This window comes from Salmo trutta, chromosome 18, assembly GCF_901001165.1.
Source record: "Salmo trutta chromosome 18, fSalTru1.1, whole genome shotgun sequence".
Taxonomy (NCBI): domain Eukaryota; kingdom Metazoa; phylum Chordata; class Actinopteri; order Salmoniformes; family Salmonidae; genus Salmo; species Salmo trutta.
In genome coordinates this window covers 2,992,125-3,014,141 of record NC_042974.1, presented here as the reverse complement: position 1 = coordinate 3,014,141, position 22,017 = coordinate 2,992,125, and the positions used below count along the sequence as shown (strand labels likewise).

The 22,017-nt window shown below is 44.7% G+C and overlaps 1 protein-coding gene and 1 long non-coding RNA gene across 3 annotated transcripts; one reads left to right on the top strand and one right to left on the bottom strand.

The window, feature by feature from the left end:
* The first annotated feature begins 1,107 nt into the window (after positions 1-1,107).
* On the top strand, positions 1,108-1,716 carry LOC115152758 (uncharacterized). Of its 2 annotated transcripts, none has more exons than XR_003867568.1 (3): positions 1,108-1,278; positions 1,426-1,461; positions 1,553-1,716. It is a non-coding gene; the product is annotated as an uncharacterized LOC115152758 (long non-coding RNA). The 2 variants fall into 2 exon arrangements; XR_003867569.1 differs by having other exon boundaries at positions 1,426-1,624; positions 1,661-1,700.
* A 249-nt stretch (positions 1,717-1,965) lies between these two features.
* On the bottom strand, positions 1,966-20,186 carry LOC115152757 (poly(A) polymerase gamma-like). The gene is made up of 24 exons (XM_029697537.1): positions 19,993-20,186; positions 18,696-18,863; positions 18,178-18,244; positions 17,949-18,030; positions 17,728-17,837; positions 17,357-17,410; positions 16,644-16,755; positions 14,263-14,352; positions 12,501-12,639; positions 12,072-12,144; positions 11,780-11,900; positions 11,000-11,084; positions 10,826-10,879; positions 9,908-10,027; positions 8,994-9,103; positions 6,271-6,392; positions 5,759-5,925; positions 5,011-5,129; positions 4,574-4,755; positions 4,290-4,367; positions 3,918-4,106; positions 2,929-3,012; positions 2,735-2,794; positions 1,966-2,596 (listed from the first exon to the last, which is right to left on the bottom strand). The coding sequence occupies exons 1-24, from the start codon at positions 20,007-20,009 to the stop codon at positions 2,489-2,491; spliced, it is 2,511 nt and encodes an 836-aa protein (XP_029553397.1). The 5' UTR covers positions 20,010-20,186; the 3' UTR covers positions 1,966-2,488.
* Between the last annotated feature and the right edge of the window lie 1,831 nt (positions 20,187-22,017).

Genomic DNA, 22,017 nt, shown 5'->3' with positions numbered 1-22,017 from the left:
CAATAAGACAAAAAATATGAATGAAGAGAATACACCTGTTAAATACACAGTGTGCATCCCAAATAACACCCTATTCCCTATTTAGTGCACTACTCTTAACCAGAGCCCCATGTAGGGAATAGGGTGCCATTTGGGATGCAATCATGGATGCTTTCTGTACACCTAACCAGGGTAGAATGGAGAGAGATCACTGTTTAACGAGAGCAGGGCTTGTACTCAAAGGGTCTCAGAGCACCACTGCTGATCTACAGTCGGTTTTGCCGTTTAAATCATATTATAAACTGGGTGGTTCAAGCCCTGAATGCTGATTGGTTGACAGCCGTGGTTATACAAGACCGTGATGATTAGCTGACAGCCGTGGTATATAAGACCGTATACCACGGATATGACAAAACATTTATTTTTACTGCTCCAATTGCGTTGATAATCAGGTTATAATAGCAATAAAGCACCTTGGGGGTTTGTGATATATGGTCAATTTACCACGGCTAATGGCTGTATCCAGGCACTCAGTGTTGCATCGTGCGTAAGAACAGCCCTTAGCCGTGGAATATTGGCCATATACCACACCCCCCTCATGCCTGATTGTTTAAAAACAAACATTACATAGACAAGGGGGACCTGATCCTAGATCAGCACTCGTACTCAGAGATGTTGTGAGTATGAGTCCTGAAATTTGATTTGAGAGGTCAACTCCTCGACCAGACTGCATCTGAAATTGCACCCTATTCCCTACATAGGGCACTTCTATTGACCAGGGCCGTTTAGGGCTCTGGTCAAAAGAAGTACACTACATGCAGAATTGGGTGCTATTTGGGACTCAGCCGAGGATGACCCCCAGGAGACGCCATGTTTAAGAACCTCCACGGGAGGTGCAAAGGGTCAACACCCCACACTGAGGGAATTACAACACACACTCATGTACACCAACATCCTCACATACACACACCAGCAAAAGCTTGAAACCCTTTCCACAACACAAACCCAGTGGTGAACCACCTCACAACCATGACCCTGCTAACACAACCGTACAGTCCCTCATGTTTAGTACATTCCCTGGGGAACAGTAGCCTACCGCACGCAGGGTTGTGTTCCAACCCTACTATAAAACACCTGATTCTACTAATGATCTGCCCCTCAGTACCCTGGTTGGCTGAATCAGGTGTGTGAATCTAGTGCAGGGCAGGAGCAAAAACCTACAATACCCAGTAGGTCTCCAGGAGAGTTGGTTCTCTCTATCCTAGTGGGTGCCAAAGCTTGAGAGAAAGCATACAGGAGGTCCTGTTAACCAACCTAGAGGGGGGGGGGGGGGGGGGGGGGGAATATACGCAGGAGGTCCTGTTAACCAACCTAGAGGGGGGGGGGGGGGAATATACGCAGGAGGTCCTGTTAACTGACCTAGAGGGGGGGGGACATACGCAGGAGGTCCTGTTAACCAAGAGGAAGGGATATACGCAGGAGGTCCTGTTAACCGACCTAGAGGAGGGGGGGGACATACGCAGGAGGTCCTGTTAACCGACCTAGAGGAGGGGGGGGGGGACATACGCAGGAGGTCCTGTTAACCAAGAGGAAGGGATATACGCAGGAGGTCCTGTTAACCAAGAGGAAGGGATATACGCAGGAGGTCCTGTTAACCAAGAGGAAGGGATATACGCAGGAGGTCCTGTTAACCAAGAGGGGGGGGGACATACGCAGGAGGTCCTGTTAACCTAGAAGGGGGGGGGGGGGGGGGGGGGGGGGGGGGTGGGGGGGACATACAGGAAGAAAAAAGGGGAGGTACTCTCTGAACTTGTCCAAAAGGATGCTCATTTTAGGTTTCTGTTGCAAAACATTTTCATATGTTGGGCCCAAATGAACACAACCCAGGTTGCTGAGTCTACTGGGTGGGAAGGCTGAGATTGGCTATCAAGGTCACGTTGTGATGCGGTTGACAAACAGTGGGGGGGACAATACATTTTTTAAACATTTTTTTTTTTTCATTTTAGATCATAAAACTATAACAGCTGTATGGAAAGACTAAAGGTCTGTGATACTTTTTTTTCTTTTTTTAAAGACGAGCTATGTACAATAAACTACACCTACTGTAGAAGTCTTCCATTTGTCAAAACATTAGGATGGTACAGACCGGTGTAGTAGCAAGCATCGACACGTTAAGGCCATTTAAAACAACTACACAGAGTAAGAGGGGGAAATTTACAAAAATAAATAAATCCAACTCTTCTCCAACCCAATCTTAAATCAGCATTTTCATTTCTGCTTCAGGCTCAACTGGGAAGGACCATAGAAACAGAGATGCCATTTTTTGGGGAACAAGGGACTGTCGTTGCCCATCGTCCAGTGACAGGGTGGGGTGAGTTAAAAATCGGGCTTCCTCACTAGGTTTTACCACAGTAGTCTTGATTTTGGATCTCAGGTCTGGAGCTAGTCAGTGTTGTAGGTCCTGGCCTCGTGAAGGAGGGGGTTTGGGAGGGGGGGGTGTTACCTGGGGTTACCTGTGCCTGTTGAGGGCTAGTCTGATGGAGTTCTTAACCACCCGCTGGTGGTTACTGCTGGGGAGGGGGGAGGTCACATCTGGCAGCTCCATACTGGGAAGTCTCTGAGGATGGACACACACATGAAGAGAGAAATAAAAGCAGACATGTGCACACACACACACACATTATGAGATTTCAAATCAACTACTAATTTGAAGACTGCTTTCATGCATTCTAGCTAATAAAAATCAGTTAAGTACCTGTGTTCTTGATGTGTCGATAGTTGGAATAGGCATAGCCTTTACCCCACCAAGACTTTCCTGTTAAGAGAAAAACATTTTTTTTAATGAAATGCAATAATCGACAGACATAAAATCTCTGAATAATGTGAGGTGTGTATTTCTAGAGTTCAGTTGGTGTTCGGAGTGCAGTGGGTTGAAAGAAGAGTACTCACGACGTTCACTCCGTCCCCTTGCTCCTGGCCGTCGCTAGATAGAGGGAACGGCTCCTTGAATGCAGAGTCATCACCGGACACCAGCTGGAGAGAGAGTGAGAGAAAGTCAGACTGACAACATCATGACCTCATTAACCTAAAAACGTTTTCCACCAAAAAAATGTATAATTTATACAGCTCCAGTGAGACAATAGTGAAAAGGGTGATTAATAAGTGCATCGACGGCGTCGTCCCCACACTGGCCGTACGTACATGTTCCAACCAGAAGCCATGGATTACAGGCATTCCATGACTCTTCCAAATGAAAAATTGATCACTCTAGCTAAAGGCTAGAGCTGCCGCTTTCAAGGAGCGGTACACTAATCTGGAAGCTTAAATTAAATCCTGTTACGACCTCCAACAAGCCATTAAACAGGTTATGCGGCAATACAGGAATAAGATTGAATCCTACTACGCTGGCTCTGATGCTGGTCGGATGTGGCAGGGCTTGCAAACTATCATGGATTACAAAGGGAAACCCAGCCGCAAGCTGCCCAGCAACGTGAGCCTACCAGAAGAGCTAAATGCCTTTTATGCTCGCTTCCGAGGCAAGCAACACTGAGCCATGCATGAGAGAACCTGGACTCGGCCCACACGCTGAACTCAGCTACTGTCTTATCTATCCTGTTGCCTAGTCACTATACTGCTTTCTATATGTACATAGTTACTTCCTGTATATAGCCATGTTATTACCTGCTACTTCCTGTATATAGCCATGTTATTACCTGCTACTTCCTGTATATAGCCATGTTATTTTTACTCATTGTTATCCACTTTGTATTTATTCCTCATGTCACTATTTCTATATTTGATCTTTAACTCTGCGTTTTTGGAAAATAAGTCGTAAGAAAGCATTTCACTGTTCGTCTACGAAGCATTTGACAGGATTTAGTCTGGATGTGGAGGATAGCCCTGGACATATCCATCCAGGGACCACTCCCTCTCCTCACCAGATCTGCAGTGTCTCGTATCCTCTTGGGGGATCCGTCCTGTGTGGGGGAGTGAGGTCTCTTGGCTGCAGCGGTGGCTCCGTTCTGGTTCTGCTCTGTCGGGCTGGTGGTATCTCTAGAGGAGTCCAGGCAGGGTACAACGCTCCTGCCTACTACTGTAGGAATGGTGCTGCCTGCTGGAGAACTCACCTGGGGGTGAAAAACCCAATGAGTGATACAACACAACATGAATGTTCAGTGTCAAATCACAAAGTGGCATTCACACCAACAAAGGACATTTGTCCTTTTTTAATTGGGTATTGTGTGGGGCTGTCGTGTGCATTTCTTGAATCCCGTTAACAGGGAGGGGGGGGGTAAAACAGGGGTTCTCACCACTTTGACTCCGTCCCCTTGCTCCCTGCCGTCGCCAGACGGAGGGTATGGCTCCTTGAAGGTCAAGACATCAGCCAGCTGTACACAAAGGACAGAGACAATAAGAGATCACCATGACCAGTGCACATTGTTTCTGTCCAAACTGACAGGAGTCATTGTTTTCTACAGGAGCTCCAGCAAACCTGCAATATACTTTTCCATGTAGAGGTTCTGTTGAGTAATCTAGATGTAACCTGTGTTCTGGGGAGTCGGTGGATTCATTTTACAATACAAATTCAACTCACCGGCTCTGCACCGTCTTTCAGTCTCTTGGACTGATCCTCCAGTGTAGGGGAGTGGAGTCTGTTGGCTCCGTTCTGGTTCTGCTCTGTAGAGCTGGTGCTGCCAGGGAGAGAGACCACGCTCCTACCCACTACTGTAGGAATGGTTCTACCGACTGGGCCCGTTGGGGCAGAGGGCTTGGACTCTATAGGGAGAGAGGGGGAAAGATGAGGTTAGGAGAAAGAGAAGGCAAGGGAGAAAGAGAGAGACAGAAATGAGGTAAAAAAGAGCGACGGCGGAGAGGGGGAGTGAGAGAACGATTGAGAGGGAGACAGGTTAATAACCCAATCAACCACATTTCAACATTCCTTTAGTGCAATTTTTCACAGCAGTGACTTTCAACAACACTAGTATGTAGACCATGTATATCTGAGAGGAGAGAAGAACGCTGGACACTCACTTGATCCAATGACGGGGATGGACAAACCCTGCTCCTGATTGGTCCTGGGTGGAGAGACGTCTGGCACTGAGGAGCTGATCTCCACAAACAGAGAGACTGGCGGCTTGGGGGGTGTCAAACTGCACGGGACAGAACGACAAGAGGAAGAGCGTTATATTCACAATTACACTATTAAGTTAAACATGTTATGATGACCTGAAACAAGGAACATGAAATAATAAAAATATACATTTCATTTATTTTATTCATTTTGTCAATTGTGGAAAGAAAATGTATAAATATGTATCATGGAATAAATAATAGGGGGGGGGGGGACTAAAACTTCTAGTGTCAAATGGTACCATTATGTTAAGTAGTGATGAGGTACACAAGCATAAACTACATGTGATAGATCATCTGCTGTAGCCTTGAACATATTATAAACTGGGTGGCTCGAGTCCTGAATGCTGATTGGTTGACACACTGTGGTATATCCCACCGTATACCACGGGTATGACAAAACATGTATTTTTACTGCTCTAATTACATTGGTAACCAGTTTATAATAGCAATAAGGCACCTCAGGGGTTTGTGGTATATGGCCAATATACCACAGCTAATGGCTGTATCCAGACACTCCACTTTATGTCGTGCTTAAGAACAGCCCTTAGCCGTGGCATATTGGCCATATAGCACACCCTTTTGTGCCTTATTGCTTAATTCTACAAGTGTCCCTGGTTCTTCCCTGTTCTATGTGAGGTGTACCCACCTGTCGTTTGTGTCTGAGGCGGCCGGCCTGGACGGCTTGCAGACGGAGCTGGGCGAGCTGAAGGGAGTCCCGGAGTCTGAGTCTCTGGAACTGTCCAGCTGACTGCCATCAAGAGAGGAACGCTTGGAACTCCCGCCGTTGGAGTTACGGTTCAGCTCCACTATGCTCTGTAGTGAGGGGAGTGGGAGTGGTGAGGGGAGTGGTGAGGGGAGTGGTGAGGGGAGTGGGGGAAAGATGGGTGTGGAAAGGAGGAAGCGAGAGGGACAAGGAGAGAACAAAAACTTAGCACAAAGCCAATCACAAGATGATGATTTGTTCAAATGCATTTCTTAAATAAATATATGTCTAAACTACACATTGGCTTTTCTCAATATCCCCTCCTCTCCTGGCCCCCTTTTCAAAACGCATTGAGAACAAGGGCCGAGGGGAGGGCCCTTGAAATACGGTTGAGAAGTAGACCAGGAATGGCAGAAAGGAATAGAGCCTCTGCCTGAAGAGAGCATCCATCCTACCCTCTTCTTCCTCTGCACCAGCTCAACAGGAAGGTACTGGTGGAGCTGCTTCTTCTTCACGTGCGTTGCTTCGATCTTCATCCCATCCTTCAGCATGTTGATGTTGTTGGCCTGCCTGTAAACTGCAGAAAGGGGTCATGGGACATGGAGTCATTTAGAGTTCCCTCTACCAACATAGACAGATCTAAAAAGGGACAGTTTACTCAAATTATTAAATTACACATTGGTTTCCTTAGCATATAAGCGGTCTATGGACACAATTTGACAGCAATTCATGCGTTGGTTTTGTTTCCCTGGCACCGTTTCCACATGCTAACGTTTTAGCATTTGTGGCACAAATCCCATTCAAGTCATGGGACCGCTATTAAGCATTTTTCACACATCATGTTCAAATCATCCAAAAGTATCTAGAATGATTGTGAAGCTCAACGAAGTCACTTAAAGATGATTTGAACATGAATGCGCCAAAAATGCTAATATCAGTCCCATGACTTGAATAGGATTTGTGCCACAAATGCTAAAACGTGAGCATGTGGAAACAGTGCCAGAGGAAACTAAACCAAAGCATGGACTGTTGTCAGCAGTCTGTTACAGCCTAAGGAAACCAATACATCATTTGGTAATTTGGGTGAACTAACCGTGTGAGTTCAGGTCTGGTTTAGATCTTATATGTCGGAAAGATATCAGTTTGTCTCTGTGAATGGTTTGTCCTCTGACAAATAAATTGTAAATTTTGGTGTTCCTCAAGGTTCCGTTTTAGGACCACTATTGTTTTCACTATATATATTTTACCTCTTGGGGATGTCATTCGAAAACATGTTAAATTTCACTGCTATGCGGACGACACACAGCTGTACATTTCAATGAAACATGGTAAAGCCCCAAAACTGCCCTCGCTAGAAGCCTGTGTTTCAGACAAAGAAGTGGATGGCTGCAAACTTTCTACTTTTAAACTCGGACAAAACAGAGATGCTTGTTCTAGGTCCCAAGAAACAAAGAGATCTTCTGTTGAATCTGACAATTAATCTGGATGGTTGTACAGTCGTCTCAAATAAAACTGAAGGACCTCGGCGTTACTCTGGACCCTGATCTCTCTTTTGAAGAACATATCAAGCCTGCTTCAAGGACAGCTTTTTTCCATCTACGTAACATTGCAAAAATCAGAAACTTTCTGTCCAAAAATGATGCAGAAAAATTAATCCATGCTTTTGTTACTTCTAGGCTGGACTACTGCAATGCTCTACTTTCCGGCTACCTGAATAAAGCACTAAACAAACTTCAGTTAGTGCTAAATACGGCTGCTAGAATCCTGACTAGAACCAAGAAATTTGATCATATTACTCCAGTGCTAGCCTCCCTACACTGGCTTCCTGTTAAGGCAAGGGCTGATTTCAAGGTTTTACTGCTAACCTACAAAGCATTACATGGGCTTGCTCCTACCTATCTTTCCGATTTGGTCCTGCCGTACATACCTACACGTACACTACGGTCACAAGACGCAGGCCTCCTAATTGTCCCTAGAATTTCTGAGCAAACGGCTGGAGGTAGGGCTTTCTCCTATAGAGCTCCATTTTTATGGAATGGTCTGCCTACCCATGTGAGAGACGCAGACTCAGTCTCAACCTTTAAGTCTTTACTGAAGACTTATCTCTTCAGTAGGTCCAATGATTAAGTATAGTCTGGCCCAGGAGTGTGAAGGTAAACGGAAAGGCTGGAGCAACGAACCGCCCTTGCTGTCGCTGCCTTGCCGGTTCCCCTCTCTCCACTGGGATTCTCTGCCTCTAACCCTATTACAGGGGCTGAGTCACTGGCTTACTGGTGTTCTTCCATGCCGTCCATGGGAGGGGTGCGTCACTTGAGTGGGTTGAGTCACTGACGTGGTCTTCCTGTCTGGGTTGGCGCCCCCCCCTTGGGTTGTGCCATGGCGGAGATCTTTGTGGGCTATACTCGGCCTTGTCTTAGGACGGTAAGTTGGTGGTTGGAGACATCCCTCTAGTGGTGTGGGGGCTGTGCTTTGGCAAAGTGGGTGGGGTTATATCCTGCCTGTTTGGCCCTGTCCGGGGGTATCATCGGATGGGGCCACAGTGTCTTCTGATCCCTCCTGTCTCAGCCTCCAGTATTTATGCTGCAGTAGTTTATGTGTCGGGGGGCTAGGGTCAGTCTGTTACATCTGGAGTATTTCTCTTGTCTTATCCGGTGTCCTGTGGGAATTTAAATATGCTCTGTCTAATTCTCTCGGAGGACCTGAGCCCTAGGACCATGCCTCAGGACTACCTGGCATGATGACTCTTTGCTGTCCCCAGTCCACCTGGCCATGCTGCTGCTCCAGTTTCAACTGTTCTGCCTGCGGCTATGGAACCCTGACCTGTTCACCGGACGTGCTTGTTGCACCCTCGACAACTACTATGATTATTATTATTTGACCATGCTGGTCATTTATGAACATTTTAACATCTTGACCATGTTCTGTTATAATATCCACCCGGCACAGCCAGAAGAGGACTGGCCACCCCTCATAGCCTGGTTCCTCTCTAGGTTTCTTCCTAGGTTTTTTGGCCTTTCTAGGGAGTTTTTCCTAGGGAGTTGTTCCTAGCCACCGTGCTTCTTTCACATGCATTGCTTGCTGTTTGCGGTTTTAAGCTGGGTTTCTGTACAGCACTTTGAGATATCAGCTGATGTACGAAGGGCTATATAAATACATTTGATTTGATTTGTGGTATTACCTGTATCTGTGAAGGACTGGATGTCGTAGGTCAGGTCGATGTTGACGCTCTCTGCGTTCTCCACTTTCTTGAAGATGATCCCAATGAACCACATGGAGACAAACTCGTTCCTTTTGGAAGACAACACAAATATCAGCTGGGTACATGGAGACAAACTGGTTCCTACTGAAAGACCCACCACTAACATCAGCTGGGTACATGGAGATAAACTGGTTCCTACTGAAAGACCCACCACTAACATCAGCTGGGTACATTTGTCTGACATTTATCAAACATCTAAAAATGCTTCAATCTGATCATTCAAGACAGACAAGTTCCAAATGGTCTCCATGTGATCCCTGGTGGTAGCTTGAGTCAGTTCGTCCTGTGGGGTGTCTTACTAAAAAACAAACACCCTTGACTGCTTTGCACTAGCACTTCTACTAGCACCGGCTTTGCTTGTAACTACTTTGAGGGAAAATGTAGTTACTATGACTAAGATGTGGTTGACTCACGAGGCTACCTTAAGATCAATCCAATAACTAAGTCGCTATGGATAAGAGTGTTTGCTAAATGACTAAAATGTATATTTAAAAACACTAACTAGCGTTAGCGCAAATGAAGCAGATACCCATAGCCTTCCAGTCATTGTGCCAATTCTAGTTAGCAATTGCACTAGCGCTAATTAGCAACTTCCTTCAAACTGCACGCAAAATGATATTCACGAGTTCATCTGACTCTGCGGAAGTAGACAAAGGGCCTCAGTGCCAAAACCTCAAAGTATTCCTTTAAGTGAAATCTCCACCTACGCGGGGCACAAGGCCATGAAAAATGATTTTTTAAACAAGGTTTCCGTCTTGTGCCCTAATGAACACAACCCCAATATTTCTGGTGCCTTCAAACTTCACCAAAAGGTGTGGAGTCTAGAGACTCACTCGCTACAGCTCTCCTTGTTCCCGGGGAAGGACGTGGGGTTAACGTGTGCCAGGGTGATGTACTCGTTCCTCTCCAGGTTCCCCACCAGGACACGGATCTTAGACTCCACCAGACCGATCCTAGAGGGAGAGGAACAGACTGGAGGTTCATAACATTACTGGGGTCATAGACATATATTTAGAGAGTTGGGCCACCTTTCAGAATGGACGCCTTGTTAGCACCTTCGAGCATTACATTTATCCATTCATGATGAGAATTTGGAATCTCGTACAAAGCATTGTTTAAATTTCTGAAAATGTTGTGGACGGCTATTGGTCAATATACCCATTGGAGATAACACTGCTGTCATAGAATGTAGTGGGCCTTCAGAAAGTATTCACACCGCTGGACTTTTCCCACATTTTATTGTGTTACAGCCAGAATTTAAAATGGATTAAATTGAGATTTTGTGCAACTGGCCTACACACAACACCTATAAAGTCAAAGTGGAATGACTTAAGCAAATAAGCAAGGTTTTCCAATGCCTCGCAAAGGGCACCTATTGGTAGATCGGTTTTTAAAAAAGCAGACATTGAATATCCATTTGAGAATGAAGTTATTATACTTTGGATGGTGTATCAAAACATTCAGTCACTACAAAGATACAGACGTCCTTCCTAACTCAGTTGCTAGAGAGGAAGGAACCCGCTCAGGGATTTGACAATGAGCTAGAATAGTCACACCTGATTTCACCTACTCCCGCCTGCCTTCCATCTTTGAGGACATGTATTTCCATTGTTAGATCGGTCACTCGACTATCTTGTCAATATAATAGAAAAGCTTTGCTTTTAGCGGTTTGACTTGTTTGCCATGGGTAAGATGCTAAACAGATCTTAAAAGGACCTTAGGAGTGCCACGTTCCCATATAAAACACTTACCATTCTAATTGGTTTTCTTCTGTGGATGCACTGGCAGTCAGAACAATATAATGCCTGTTAAAGACAAAACATAAATTGGCATGCAAAAAAAAAAACGTTCAAACATTTCAACATTTAAAATACATTAAAAATAAATAAACAGGGAAATAAACATTGAAATATATAAATACGTACTTGTACTTGAGGAAAAAGTTGGGCGGCTGGAACAGTTTGGACCAGTCGGTTTTCCCCTGAAGGATGTCATCTGTGACACTGAGACCTGTTGGTGGAAGACATTTAGTCATCTCTTGTGGACAGACGCATGTAACATAGGATGGCATCATAGCGTCCGTCATCAGAATGTGGGACGCAACGATTAACGAGGAACTTCCTTCCGGTTGCACAGATCCCCCCCTGATCATTTGGACAAATCAGGACTTCACAACTTCCGGATTTCAGAAGTGGAAGGGACATTTGGCCATTGCTTTCCTGAGAGAGTCTCTGTTTATGGGGGGGTGGAGAATTCTCTAGGCTGGTTAGAGTCTCCTCTCATACAGACGCCCCCAGAACATAACCAAACATCTGACACAATTACACAAGATTCTACTTCTAGGTTTCCCAGATGAGACCTTTAGAATGAACGCCATGTTCTATGAACAGAGTCCTACAGGACCACTATACAGAACCAGCACAAAGCACTCCTCACTGCACAGTGTAATAATATGATGTAAAAGAAAGCATTTTGAGATGAATCCTGCTGCAAATATAGGGAGAAATATTGATTTATTTTTTTGCAATTTAGCAGACACATTTATCCAAAGCAACTCGCAGTCACATCTGCCTACATATTTATGTATTGGTGGCCTGATCTAGGATCAGTTTAGCCTTTTAGCTCATAATGAACATGATAATATGGATGGGGGATGGGGCCTGATCCTAGATCAGCCAGGTTATGGTCAGGAGTTAGGTACCCACCGTATTTGAACTCCTCACTCATGATGGTGCGTGTGGAAGTGGAGACGTTGTAGGTGGAGTTCTGCTGGGGGTAGGCTGGCGTGATGATGGGCATCAGGTGGTACCTGTCTGACGGGTTCACCTGGAAACGGGTAGAGAGGAGAGTTGGCACAGGGCAAGAGCAGCTTTATCCCCCACAGACACACACAGCATGTAAGCATTTTATCAACTTGTTTTGTTCATCCCATATATTTCTTGTGGAATTTGTGCATCTTGAACACACACACACACAAACTCAACAGCAGACACCTACTCGTGGATCCCAAACAGGTAGATTCAGATTGCTGTCTTCAGGCTGTTTCAAAAGCACAGGATTCGGCCATTCCCTACAGAACAGATTGAGTGAATTGATAGACTATCAAAACAATGGAGATTTCAAAGCAACAATATTTCTTTATCATAGTGGGTCATCAAACTCATCAGGAGCCATATCATCATCACCCATTTAAACTAATCTGGAGCCATATCACCATCACCCATTTAAACTAATCATCACCCATTTAAACTAATCAGGGCCCATACTCACACAGTGCCTCAGATAAAAGCTGATCTAGAGTCAGGTCTCCCTTATACATTGTAATTTAAAAAAAAGGCACAATCCTAGATGAGTTCTCCTGCTCTGAGATGCTTTGTGAGTACTGGATGTGGAATGTAAAGCGAGGGTATGGGGCTCCTTGTGTACCATTTAGAGAAGACGAGGAAGAACTTGTGTACGAGAGTGGCAGCCACAGCGTTGGGGTAGAGCTGGCAGGTCCTGGCTACCAGCATGGCCCAGGAGACTCCACCCAGGAAGCCCAACATGTTGGAGTAGATCCCACGGCCTGGGGGACAGGGAGGGGGGCACAGTGGTAATCATATAGGCCATTTACCAGATGCTTTATTGCAAAGCAACTAACATTCATGTGTGGATAAAATGTGTTAACAAATGGGTCATATTCAGTAGGTTCAAAACAGAAAAGACCAGTCAGAAAAGACCAGCCAGAAAAGACCAGCCAGAAAAGACCAGCCAGAAAAGACCAGCCAGAAAAGAGGGAAGTACTACGATCTGAACTACTTGTACAATAAAAAAGCTCAATTTAGTTTCCAGTCTTAAAATATATCTAGAAATGTTACGTGTGCCTTAATGAACACATCCCCGGTCACACAGCGCCCTACAGCCCATCATCCCCAGTCACACAGCGCCCTACAGCCCATCATCCCCGGTCACACAGCGCCCTACAGCCCATCATCCCCAGTCACACAGCGCCCTACAGCCCATCATCCCCAGTCACACAGCGCCCTACAGCCCATCATCCCCGGTCACACAGCGCCCTACAGCCCATCATCCCCGGTCACACAGCGCCCTACAGCCCATCATCCCCGGTCACACAGCGCCCTACAGCCCACCATCCCCAGTCACACAGCGCCCTACAGCACATCATCCCCAGTCACACAGCGCCCTACAGCCCATCATCCCCGGTCACACAGCGCCCTACAGCCCATCATCCCCAGTCACACAGCACCCTACAGCCCATCATCCCCGGTCACACAGCGCCCTACAGCCCATCATCCCCGGTCACACAGCGCCCTACAGCACATCATCCCCAGTCACACAGCGCCCTACAGCCCACCATCCCCAGTCACACAGCGCCCTACAGCCCACCATCCCCAGTCACACAGCGCCCTACAGCCCACCATCCCCAGTCACACAGCGCCCTACAGCCCACCATCCCCGGTCACACAGCGCCCTACAGCCCATCATCCCCAGTCACACAGCGCCCTACAGCCCATCATCCCCGGTCACACAGCGCCCTACAGCCCATCATCCCCGGTCATACAGCGCCCTACAGCCCACCATCCCCAGTCACACAGCGCCCTACAGCCCATCATCCCCGGTCACACAGCGCCCTACAGCCCACCATCCCCAGTCACACAGCGCCCTACAGCCCATCATCCCCAGTCACACAGCGCCCTACAGCCCACCATCCCCAGTCACACAGCGCCCTACAGCCCACCATCCCCAGTCACACAGCGCCCTACAGCCCACCATCCCCGGTCACACAGCGCCCTACAGCCCATCATCCCCGGTCACACAGCGCCCTACAGCCCATCATCCCCGGTCACACAGCGCCCTACAGCCCATCATCCCCGGTCATACAGCGCCCTACAGCCCACCATCCCCAGTCACACAGCGCCCTACAGCCCATCATCCCCGGTCACACAGCGCCCTACAGCCCACCATCCCCAGTCACACAGCGCCCTACAGCCCACCATCCCCAGTCACACAGCGCCCTACAGCCCACCATCCCCAGTCACACAGCGCCCTACAGCCCATCCCCGGTCATCATACATTACAGTCTATATTATTAAATGGGAGATATTAAATGACCTCAATACCCTAAAATATTAAATGGGAGATATTAATGACAAATATATATGACATTCTATTCTAGGTGCTGACTCACGTTTGGCCCACAGCTTGATAGCCCTCAGGGTTAGTCTGAAGTTCTCCTTGTTTGGTACCAAGTACAGGATCTCATCTGTCACTCTGCAGCCTGGAGGAGGAGGAGAGAAGAAACCACTAGTCTCAGAACAAGAGTAAAGGGAGGGAGGTTAGTTCCACACTGATGTCATTCCAAAGCTGGTGCTGTAGTTGGGTAACAGAGTTGAACATGACTACAGATATGGTGTATGGTGTTACACTACAACATCATAGTTTAACATGACTACAGATATGGGTACCATGTACGTAGTACCATATATTACTATGTACTAGGTTATATGTAGTACCAAGTATTACTATGTACTAGGTTCTATGTAGTACCATGTATTACTATGTCCTAGTACTATGTAGTACCAGGTATTACTACATACTAGTACTGTACTATGTTCTAAGGAGTACCATGTAATATTCCTATGTACAGTGCCTTCAGAAAGTATTCATGCCCTCACCCCCCCTATCTGAGATATCTACTGCAGCCATCATCCTCCACATACAACACCTGTTCTGCCAGTCACATTCTGTTAAAGGTCACAAAAGCACACATCTTTTTAGTTCACTGCAGCGAGCGACTGGAACGAGCTGCAAAAAACACGCAAACTGGACAGTTTTATCTCAATCTCTTCATTCAAAAGACTCAATCATGGACTCTTACTGACAGTTGTGGCTGCTTTGTGTGATGTATTGTTCCCTCTACCTTCTTGCCCTTTGTGTTGTCTGTGCCCAAAAATGTTTGTACCATGTTGTGTTGCTACCATGCTGTGTTATGTGTTGCTGCCTTGCTATGTTGTTGTCATGTTGTTGACATACTATGTTGTGGTCTAAGGTATCTCTTTATGTAGTGTTGTGTTGCCTCTTGTCGTGATGTGTGTTTTGTCATATATACACACTACCGTTCAAAAATTCAGGGTCACCTCAATGTCCTTGTTTTAAAAAAGAAAATGTTTTGTCCATTAAAATAACATCAAAACGCCTCAAGTCCTCAACTGGCAGCTTCATTAAATAGTACCCGCAAAACACCAGTCTCAACAGTGAAGAGGCGACTCCGGGATGCAAAGAAAAAGTGGCAAAGAAAAAGCCATCTCTGCCAAGAAGGCCAGCATCCCGGAGTCGCCTCGTCACCTTTGAGGTTGAGACTGGTGTTTTGGCAATTTCTCGCATGGAATAGCCTTCATTTCACAGAACAAGAATAGACTGACGAGTTTCAGAAGAAAGTTCTTTGTTTCTGGCCATTTTGAGCCTGTAATCAAACCCAGAAATGCTGATGCTCCAGATAGTCAACTAGTCTAAAGAAGGCCAGTTTTATTGCTTCTTTAATCAGAACTACAGTTTTCAGCTGTGCTAACATAATTGCAAAAGGGTTTTCTAATGATGAACTAGCCTTTTAAAATTATAAACTTGGATTAGCTAACACAACGTGCCATTGGAACACAGGAGTGATGGTTGCTGATAATGGGCCTCTTTACACCTATGTAGATAGATATTCCATTAAAAAAAAAAAATCTGCCGTTTCCAGCTACAATAGTCATTTACAACATTAACAATGTCTACACTGTATTTCTGATCAATTTGATGTTATTCTAAACGGACATTTCCAAGTGACCCCAAACTGGTAGGCCGTCATCGTAAATAAGAATGTGTATTTTTGATCAGTATATTACTATTAATGGATTCTATTAAAATGTAACATGTTTCAAGTTAAACTGTAGTTTCTATCCTGTTTAGTGAATGATTACTGTGAGTATTAATGGAGTTCAGGACATGAAACTGTATGCTCATTTAGACAGGTTGACCTAATCAGAGAAGAGGAAATTGCCTATGATCAGAGAGCAGGGTCAGACCCAGGACAATGAAGATGGACAGGGTGTGATTCTGACTATCTGGCTAAACAAAGAGAGGACCATGGACATTCCACAGGAGAAAGGAGGGAAACTCATCAGGATTACAAAATGTATAGCTGGGGAGGTGACACCTACAAGGAGGGAAGACTACAAGATGTTTTGTGAACTTTCTAAATGTATGTACTCAGCTGATGGCATTCTTGGTAATAAACACTTGAAACTTCTCTTGAGCTTTTAGTCTCAATTCCTTATTGCAAAGAGGTTGCAATAGCATTTTTCTCTCTCTTTTTAAAAAAAACACTATTCTCTACCTACTAAGTCCTGTGTGGCTTAGTAGGTAGAGAATAGTGCTTGGACGCCAAGGGTTGTGGGTACAATTCCTGTGTAAAACGTATGATTGCATAAGTTGCTTTGGATAAAAGCATCTGCTAAATGTCATGTATTATTATTACTACAAGTACCATAGGAAGAGAGCATTAGTTCCACAGGAAGAGAGCATTAGTACCATTGAGGCTGCGGATGCAGCGGATGTCCAGGTTCCTCAGGTGGGAGTCTCCTCTCAGATCCAGGTTGTCTGGGATGGACTGCAGAGCCAGCCGCGCAAACAGCAGGTCAATCTGCCCGGCAACAAGACAGAGCAGGTACACTTTAATTACACTGGGCTCAAATTCACAAAGTCTAAGAAGAAGTGCAGATCTAGGATCAGGTGGGAGCACCCGCTAATTCTGTAGGACTTTTTTAAAAAGCCACACATGATCCTAGATCAGTACTCTTATTGACGGTTTGTGAATTCTAAAATGTTGGGAGTACAATACTACTTATAGTCTGTATCTACTACAGGATATTGTGATTTTGGGTGTTGATTAAATAGTGATTATGTTATAATTATGTTTAGTATAGCTACCTATGCATTATGTTCAAATATGCGGAAAAATTCACGCAATCTTGGGTCTGGCAGCTTGTTTCTGACCATGCGTATCATAAACCTCTCATTTCCAGGGTCTGTTCTTATCTTGAAGACTGTGTTGAGGTTGATCTAAAGCCTGACCTGGGTTCTGTTCTAGTTCAATGTGAACGTCAATGTGTTGGATGTGACTGTTGAATGAATGTGTTCGCTCCATCGTTAAAGATTTGGGTTGGTGAAAATCCACTCTGATGGTATACCCATCTCACAGAGTGTTGAAATAGACACCATTTGTACATCCAAAACCCCTTTACCTCGATGCCGTCAAACTTGAATTTGATCACAGGTACAAAGGCATCCTCCACCGCCTGAAAGAAGTACATCATGTTTAAAGCAATTTGACAGGCCAAGGCAAAGGTACAGCAGGACAGACAGATGATAGCCATAATATACATTAAGAAAATATATTGTGGACTGGCTATTCTAGTGGTCATGCCTCAGGGTCCATCACATTTACAGTGTCAACGTAGGTTACAATCCGGCCTACTGCCTTTTGACACAATCGCTCTTAAATTTTTCCTACACTGTCATCCTCTCGCACACTATTCAATAAAATATGAGATTCCTTGTTTTTTTAAACTATACGAATATTATCCTGAGAATGTTTTATTTTTTTTAACCTCACCCGTAGGTCTTTGATCTCTTCGTGCAGTTTGAGCTTGGCAAAGAATGAGTCGAAGAAGTCTGTCCTCTCCACGTGTCGCGGCGATACACACAAGGCATCAATATCCGCCCCTGCAACACAAACATGCACACACAAAACTTAGCTAAACCTCTGACAGCACACAACAGGTGTCTCATGCAGACATGCACGTGTTCTCTTTAAGAGTCAGGATAGGTCTTTACCTTTAGTGTGAACTCCAAGCCGGTAAGACCCAAAGGTGAAGATCTTTCCCCCTACATTGGTTATCGCCGATGGTGGGAGGTTCTGAGGGGAATTAACGTCAATATCACTCAGCATGTTTACACATCATTCTCCCATTGATATCATAGCAGAGTAGGAATGATTTGCTCTCTGTAAAGCAACCACTGATGCGCACACAGTTCAGTCATCGTTGTTCTTCAAGGAACCTACCTTTGTTTCACTTATCTCGGCAATCCATTCCTTGACAAATGTATTCAATTTCCCAAGAACTGCGAGTCTGTGGGAAGTAGCATAACGTCAATCAATTCACCTGTCCACTACGAAACCCAGCATATCCCAAACACACATATGAAAAGAACCTAAACCTACAACTCTTTAACCTGGAAAACATTTAAGCAAAACAAAGGGCATCTAAATGAACAAATACCACTCAACTTCAACCAGCTCCTGTATTCACTGAAAGTCTCAGAGCGCGAGTGCGGTTGATACAGGATCAGTTTTATGTTTTAGATCTTAATGAATAAGATTATACGGAGGGAGGGGGGGACCTGATCCTAGATCAGCATGCTTCCTCTGAGACACTTTTTGAATATGGGCCCAGGCGTGGGTTAAGTCTGACAAAGACCTCCGGGTGGAAACATTGCACAATAAAAAATACAAATTAACTATGGGAGTATTCATCCGTGTGGAGGCATCTTTTGCTTTATTTCATGAGAACGCCATCTCACCTGTGGTTGAGTTCGTCCTCATCCTCAAACACCCCAAAGGGTTTCATGGCCTCGCTGAGCTTCTGTGTGTACTGATGGTCCACCTCCCTGGGGAAGGCCATGCTAATGGACGAGGTAATGCCATAGTGTTTCTGAGGCTGCTGCCCGCCATGCATACTGTTACTGTTCCTGTACAAGTCAACACAGAGAGGAGGAAGAGTATGTTATAGATATGATAGATGTCCTGTTGAATTGTTCAAAGTTGTTTGCACTACATATACTTCAGTCTAGCCGACTAAACGCAACAGGGAAGGAAGTTTCTGATGAACTCCACCAAAGGAGTTGAGCAGACCAGGTTTTGTGGAATTCAGCCCTGACTACATTGATTCACCTGAGGTCAATACTTTTTCTTGAGCATTCTGTTAATTAGTTATCACGTAGCTACCTAAACGTTAGCAATCAATGTGTTGTTCTGTTTCCCCAAGCCACCCATTTACTCTACAGCGAGCTACATGGCATAAACAATATTTGCATTTGAAGAGCCATCCTATGTTTAGTTCACTCAAAGGGTGAAAATCAAACACACAAAGACACAAACCGTGGACTAACTTAAAGTTACTTTGATGGTGCTTCATTCATTTCCGATTCATTGAGCTGGTCTGGATAGATTTAGCACAAATAGGTAACTAACGAGGTCAATACCTGTCTGACATGACGCCGGCGTCAGCTCCAAATGACCGGTTATTGGTCACTACACAGACAGGGATGTTTACAACAAAATAAGCCAGCCAGCTAATGTTAGCGCATGTGTAAGCAAGTTAGTTAACGTTGGCTATTAAGTCGGGTAGCTAGCACACGTTAACGACCATACATGTATATGACCATCTTGCTATGAACAGGAACTAAAAGGCTCTAACGTTAACGTCGTTAGCTAACAAGTTAGCTAGCTAACGTTACCTAGCGCTGATTATAAACTAAATACCGTTAATCAACAATTAGCTAGATAACGTTAGCTAACTACAATGAAATACAAACAACGACATATAAAAACCCATCGAGTCATCAAGCTACTTTAGAAATATATATGATGTCGAGTAGCAAGTTAGCAAAGTTAACAGATGCACCAAATAGCTAGGCCTTTGTTAGCTGCGCTAACTCCTTCAGGCTCGCATTGTTGTGATGATAGCCGTTCGTTAGCAACTAGCTAGCTAACAGTGTTAGCCTAGCTAGCTAACGTTAGATATTCTATCATATTTCTACAACAACACACATATTGAAGAGTGAGCAACATTACGTCTTAAGCGTGTGTGCAACTTACGCTGACATTTCTTTCATGACCCACCGATAACTTTCTCTTTTCCTTAGAACAAACTTATAGAAAACATGTAAACTCAGCCAGCAGCAGCCCCGACCCTATTTATAACAATAGCTAGTTAGTTACACTCCAATATGGCGCTCAAGCCGTCTCTGTATCCCGACAAGCTTTGCGCAGTGAGATTCTGTCGTCATTTCCGGTCATAAATCCATAAACAGACACAGTGACTTTTTTTTTGTGTACTTACTTTGATTTTCCACAATAAAATGATGTATACGATAGTTATACTCACTACCCACCATATGAGTATAGAACTTGTTCATCAATAATCCAGTGAGTTTTTGAGGGAACAGTTTGAAAAAGCCATGTAAACAAATGTGTCAAATGACATTATTTTGTTATAATAAAGTGTATGATTCCATGCTACTGCAGTGTATGAGGATGGCGTGGGGCCTGGTCTTCATTAAGTTTGTGAGCATACTACAGTATTTGAAATGACTGTAGTGACAAAGACTGTATTTTAAAAGACTGTAACACCTAGCGTTTGTGAGCATTCTACTGCGTCTTCCCTTTTGTGGCATAGGTTGCATCTAGTGGCAGCGATGAGATCACGTCCAGTGTGCTTACATGGTGTTGGGGAAACATTCTCACTGTACTTGGGGCTATGTGCGCTGGGATATTTCTTAAGAGACGGAATACTGTAAAATGTATGTAAGTGGTTAGAGCATTGGGCCAGTAACCGAAAGGTTGCGAGATCAAATCCCAGAGCTAATGTAACAGTGTAGGTTCCGTCCCTCTCTTCGCCCCAACCCGGGCTTGAACCAGGGACCCTTGCACACATCAACAACTGACACCCCACGAAGCATTCAAGTCTCAGAGCGAGTGACATCACTGATTGAAATGCTATTAGCGCGCACTACCGCTAACTAACTAGCCATTTCACATCGGTTACACTAACAAGGTAAAAATCTGTAGTTCTGAACAAGGCAGTTAACCCACTGTGCCTAGGCTGTCATTGTCAATAAGAATTTGTTCTTAACTGACTTGTCTAGTTAAACATTCTCCTTTTTTAAAATTTATTCTCCAGCTACATGATCATTTAGTGGGGTTCAACCACAAGGCCTCACAGACACCTTCCCTCTTCTGACAGAGCAATTCACCTTAGGTCTCCCAGACCATAGGCAAACTTGTTATTAGCCACTGCTGTAATAAAGTGAATCCTCCTGGGGTAGGTCATAGCCGGTGTATCAGATGGGGAGCTGTGAAACTCACTGCTCAGCCTGAAGTGTCTCCCCTTGTGCTGTTGAGGAAGGCCTTTTTCAATAGCTTGATGGGTTGGAATGCTTCAAGAGAAAAGTCAAGTGTGTTTGGGTGGGCAGAGATTCTTGGTTCAAGTCTCGGTATGAGCTGAATCAAGGGGAAGTGGTATTGGCTAAACTAGCAACATGATGTTCTTTACACTTGCTTACCTAGGCAGTTGGGGTTCAAACCAATTATGTATGGTTTTGAACCCACAGAAGTACACACCTTAGCTCACAGATCACTGCATCTGTACATAGCCCATCCAATTACCTCATCCCCATATTGTAATTTATTTATTTATTTTTTGGTCCTTTGCACCCCAGTATCTCTACTTGCACATTCATCTTCTGCACATTTATCACTCCAGTGTTTAATTGCTAAATTGTAATTACTTCGCCACTATGGCCTATTTATTGCCTTACCTTCCTAATCTTACCTCATTTGCACACACATATAGATTTATTTTCCTATTGTATTATTGACTGTACGTTTGTTTATTCCATGTGTAACTCTGTGTTGTTGTTTGTGTCGCACTGCTTTGCTTTATCTTGGCCAAGTCGCAGTTGTAAATGAGAACTTGTTCTCAACTGGCCTACCTGGTTAAATAAAGGTGAAATAAATAATATAAAATAAATAAAAGTTCTCAAGCCCACCTGTACAGTACATTGAATGGTATTTTTTTAAAGTAATAATTGTAGGGTCTATGTCAGAGATCAGTGTTTATGT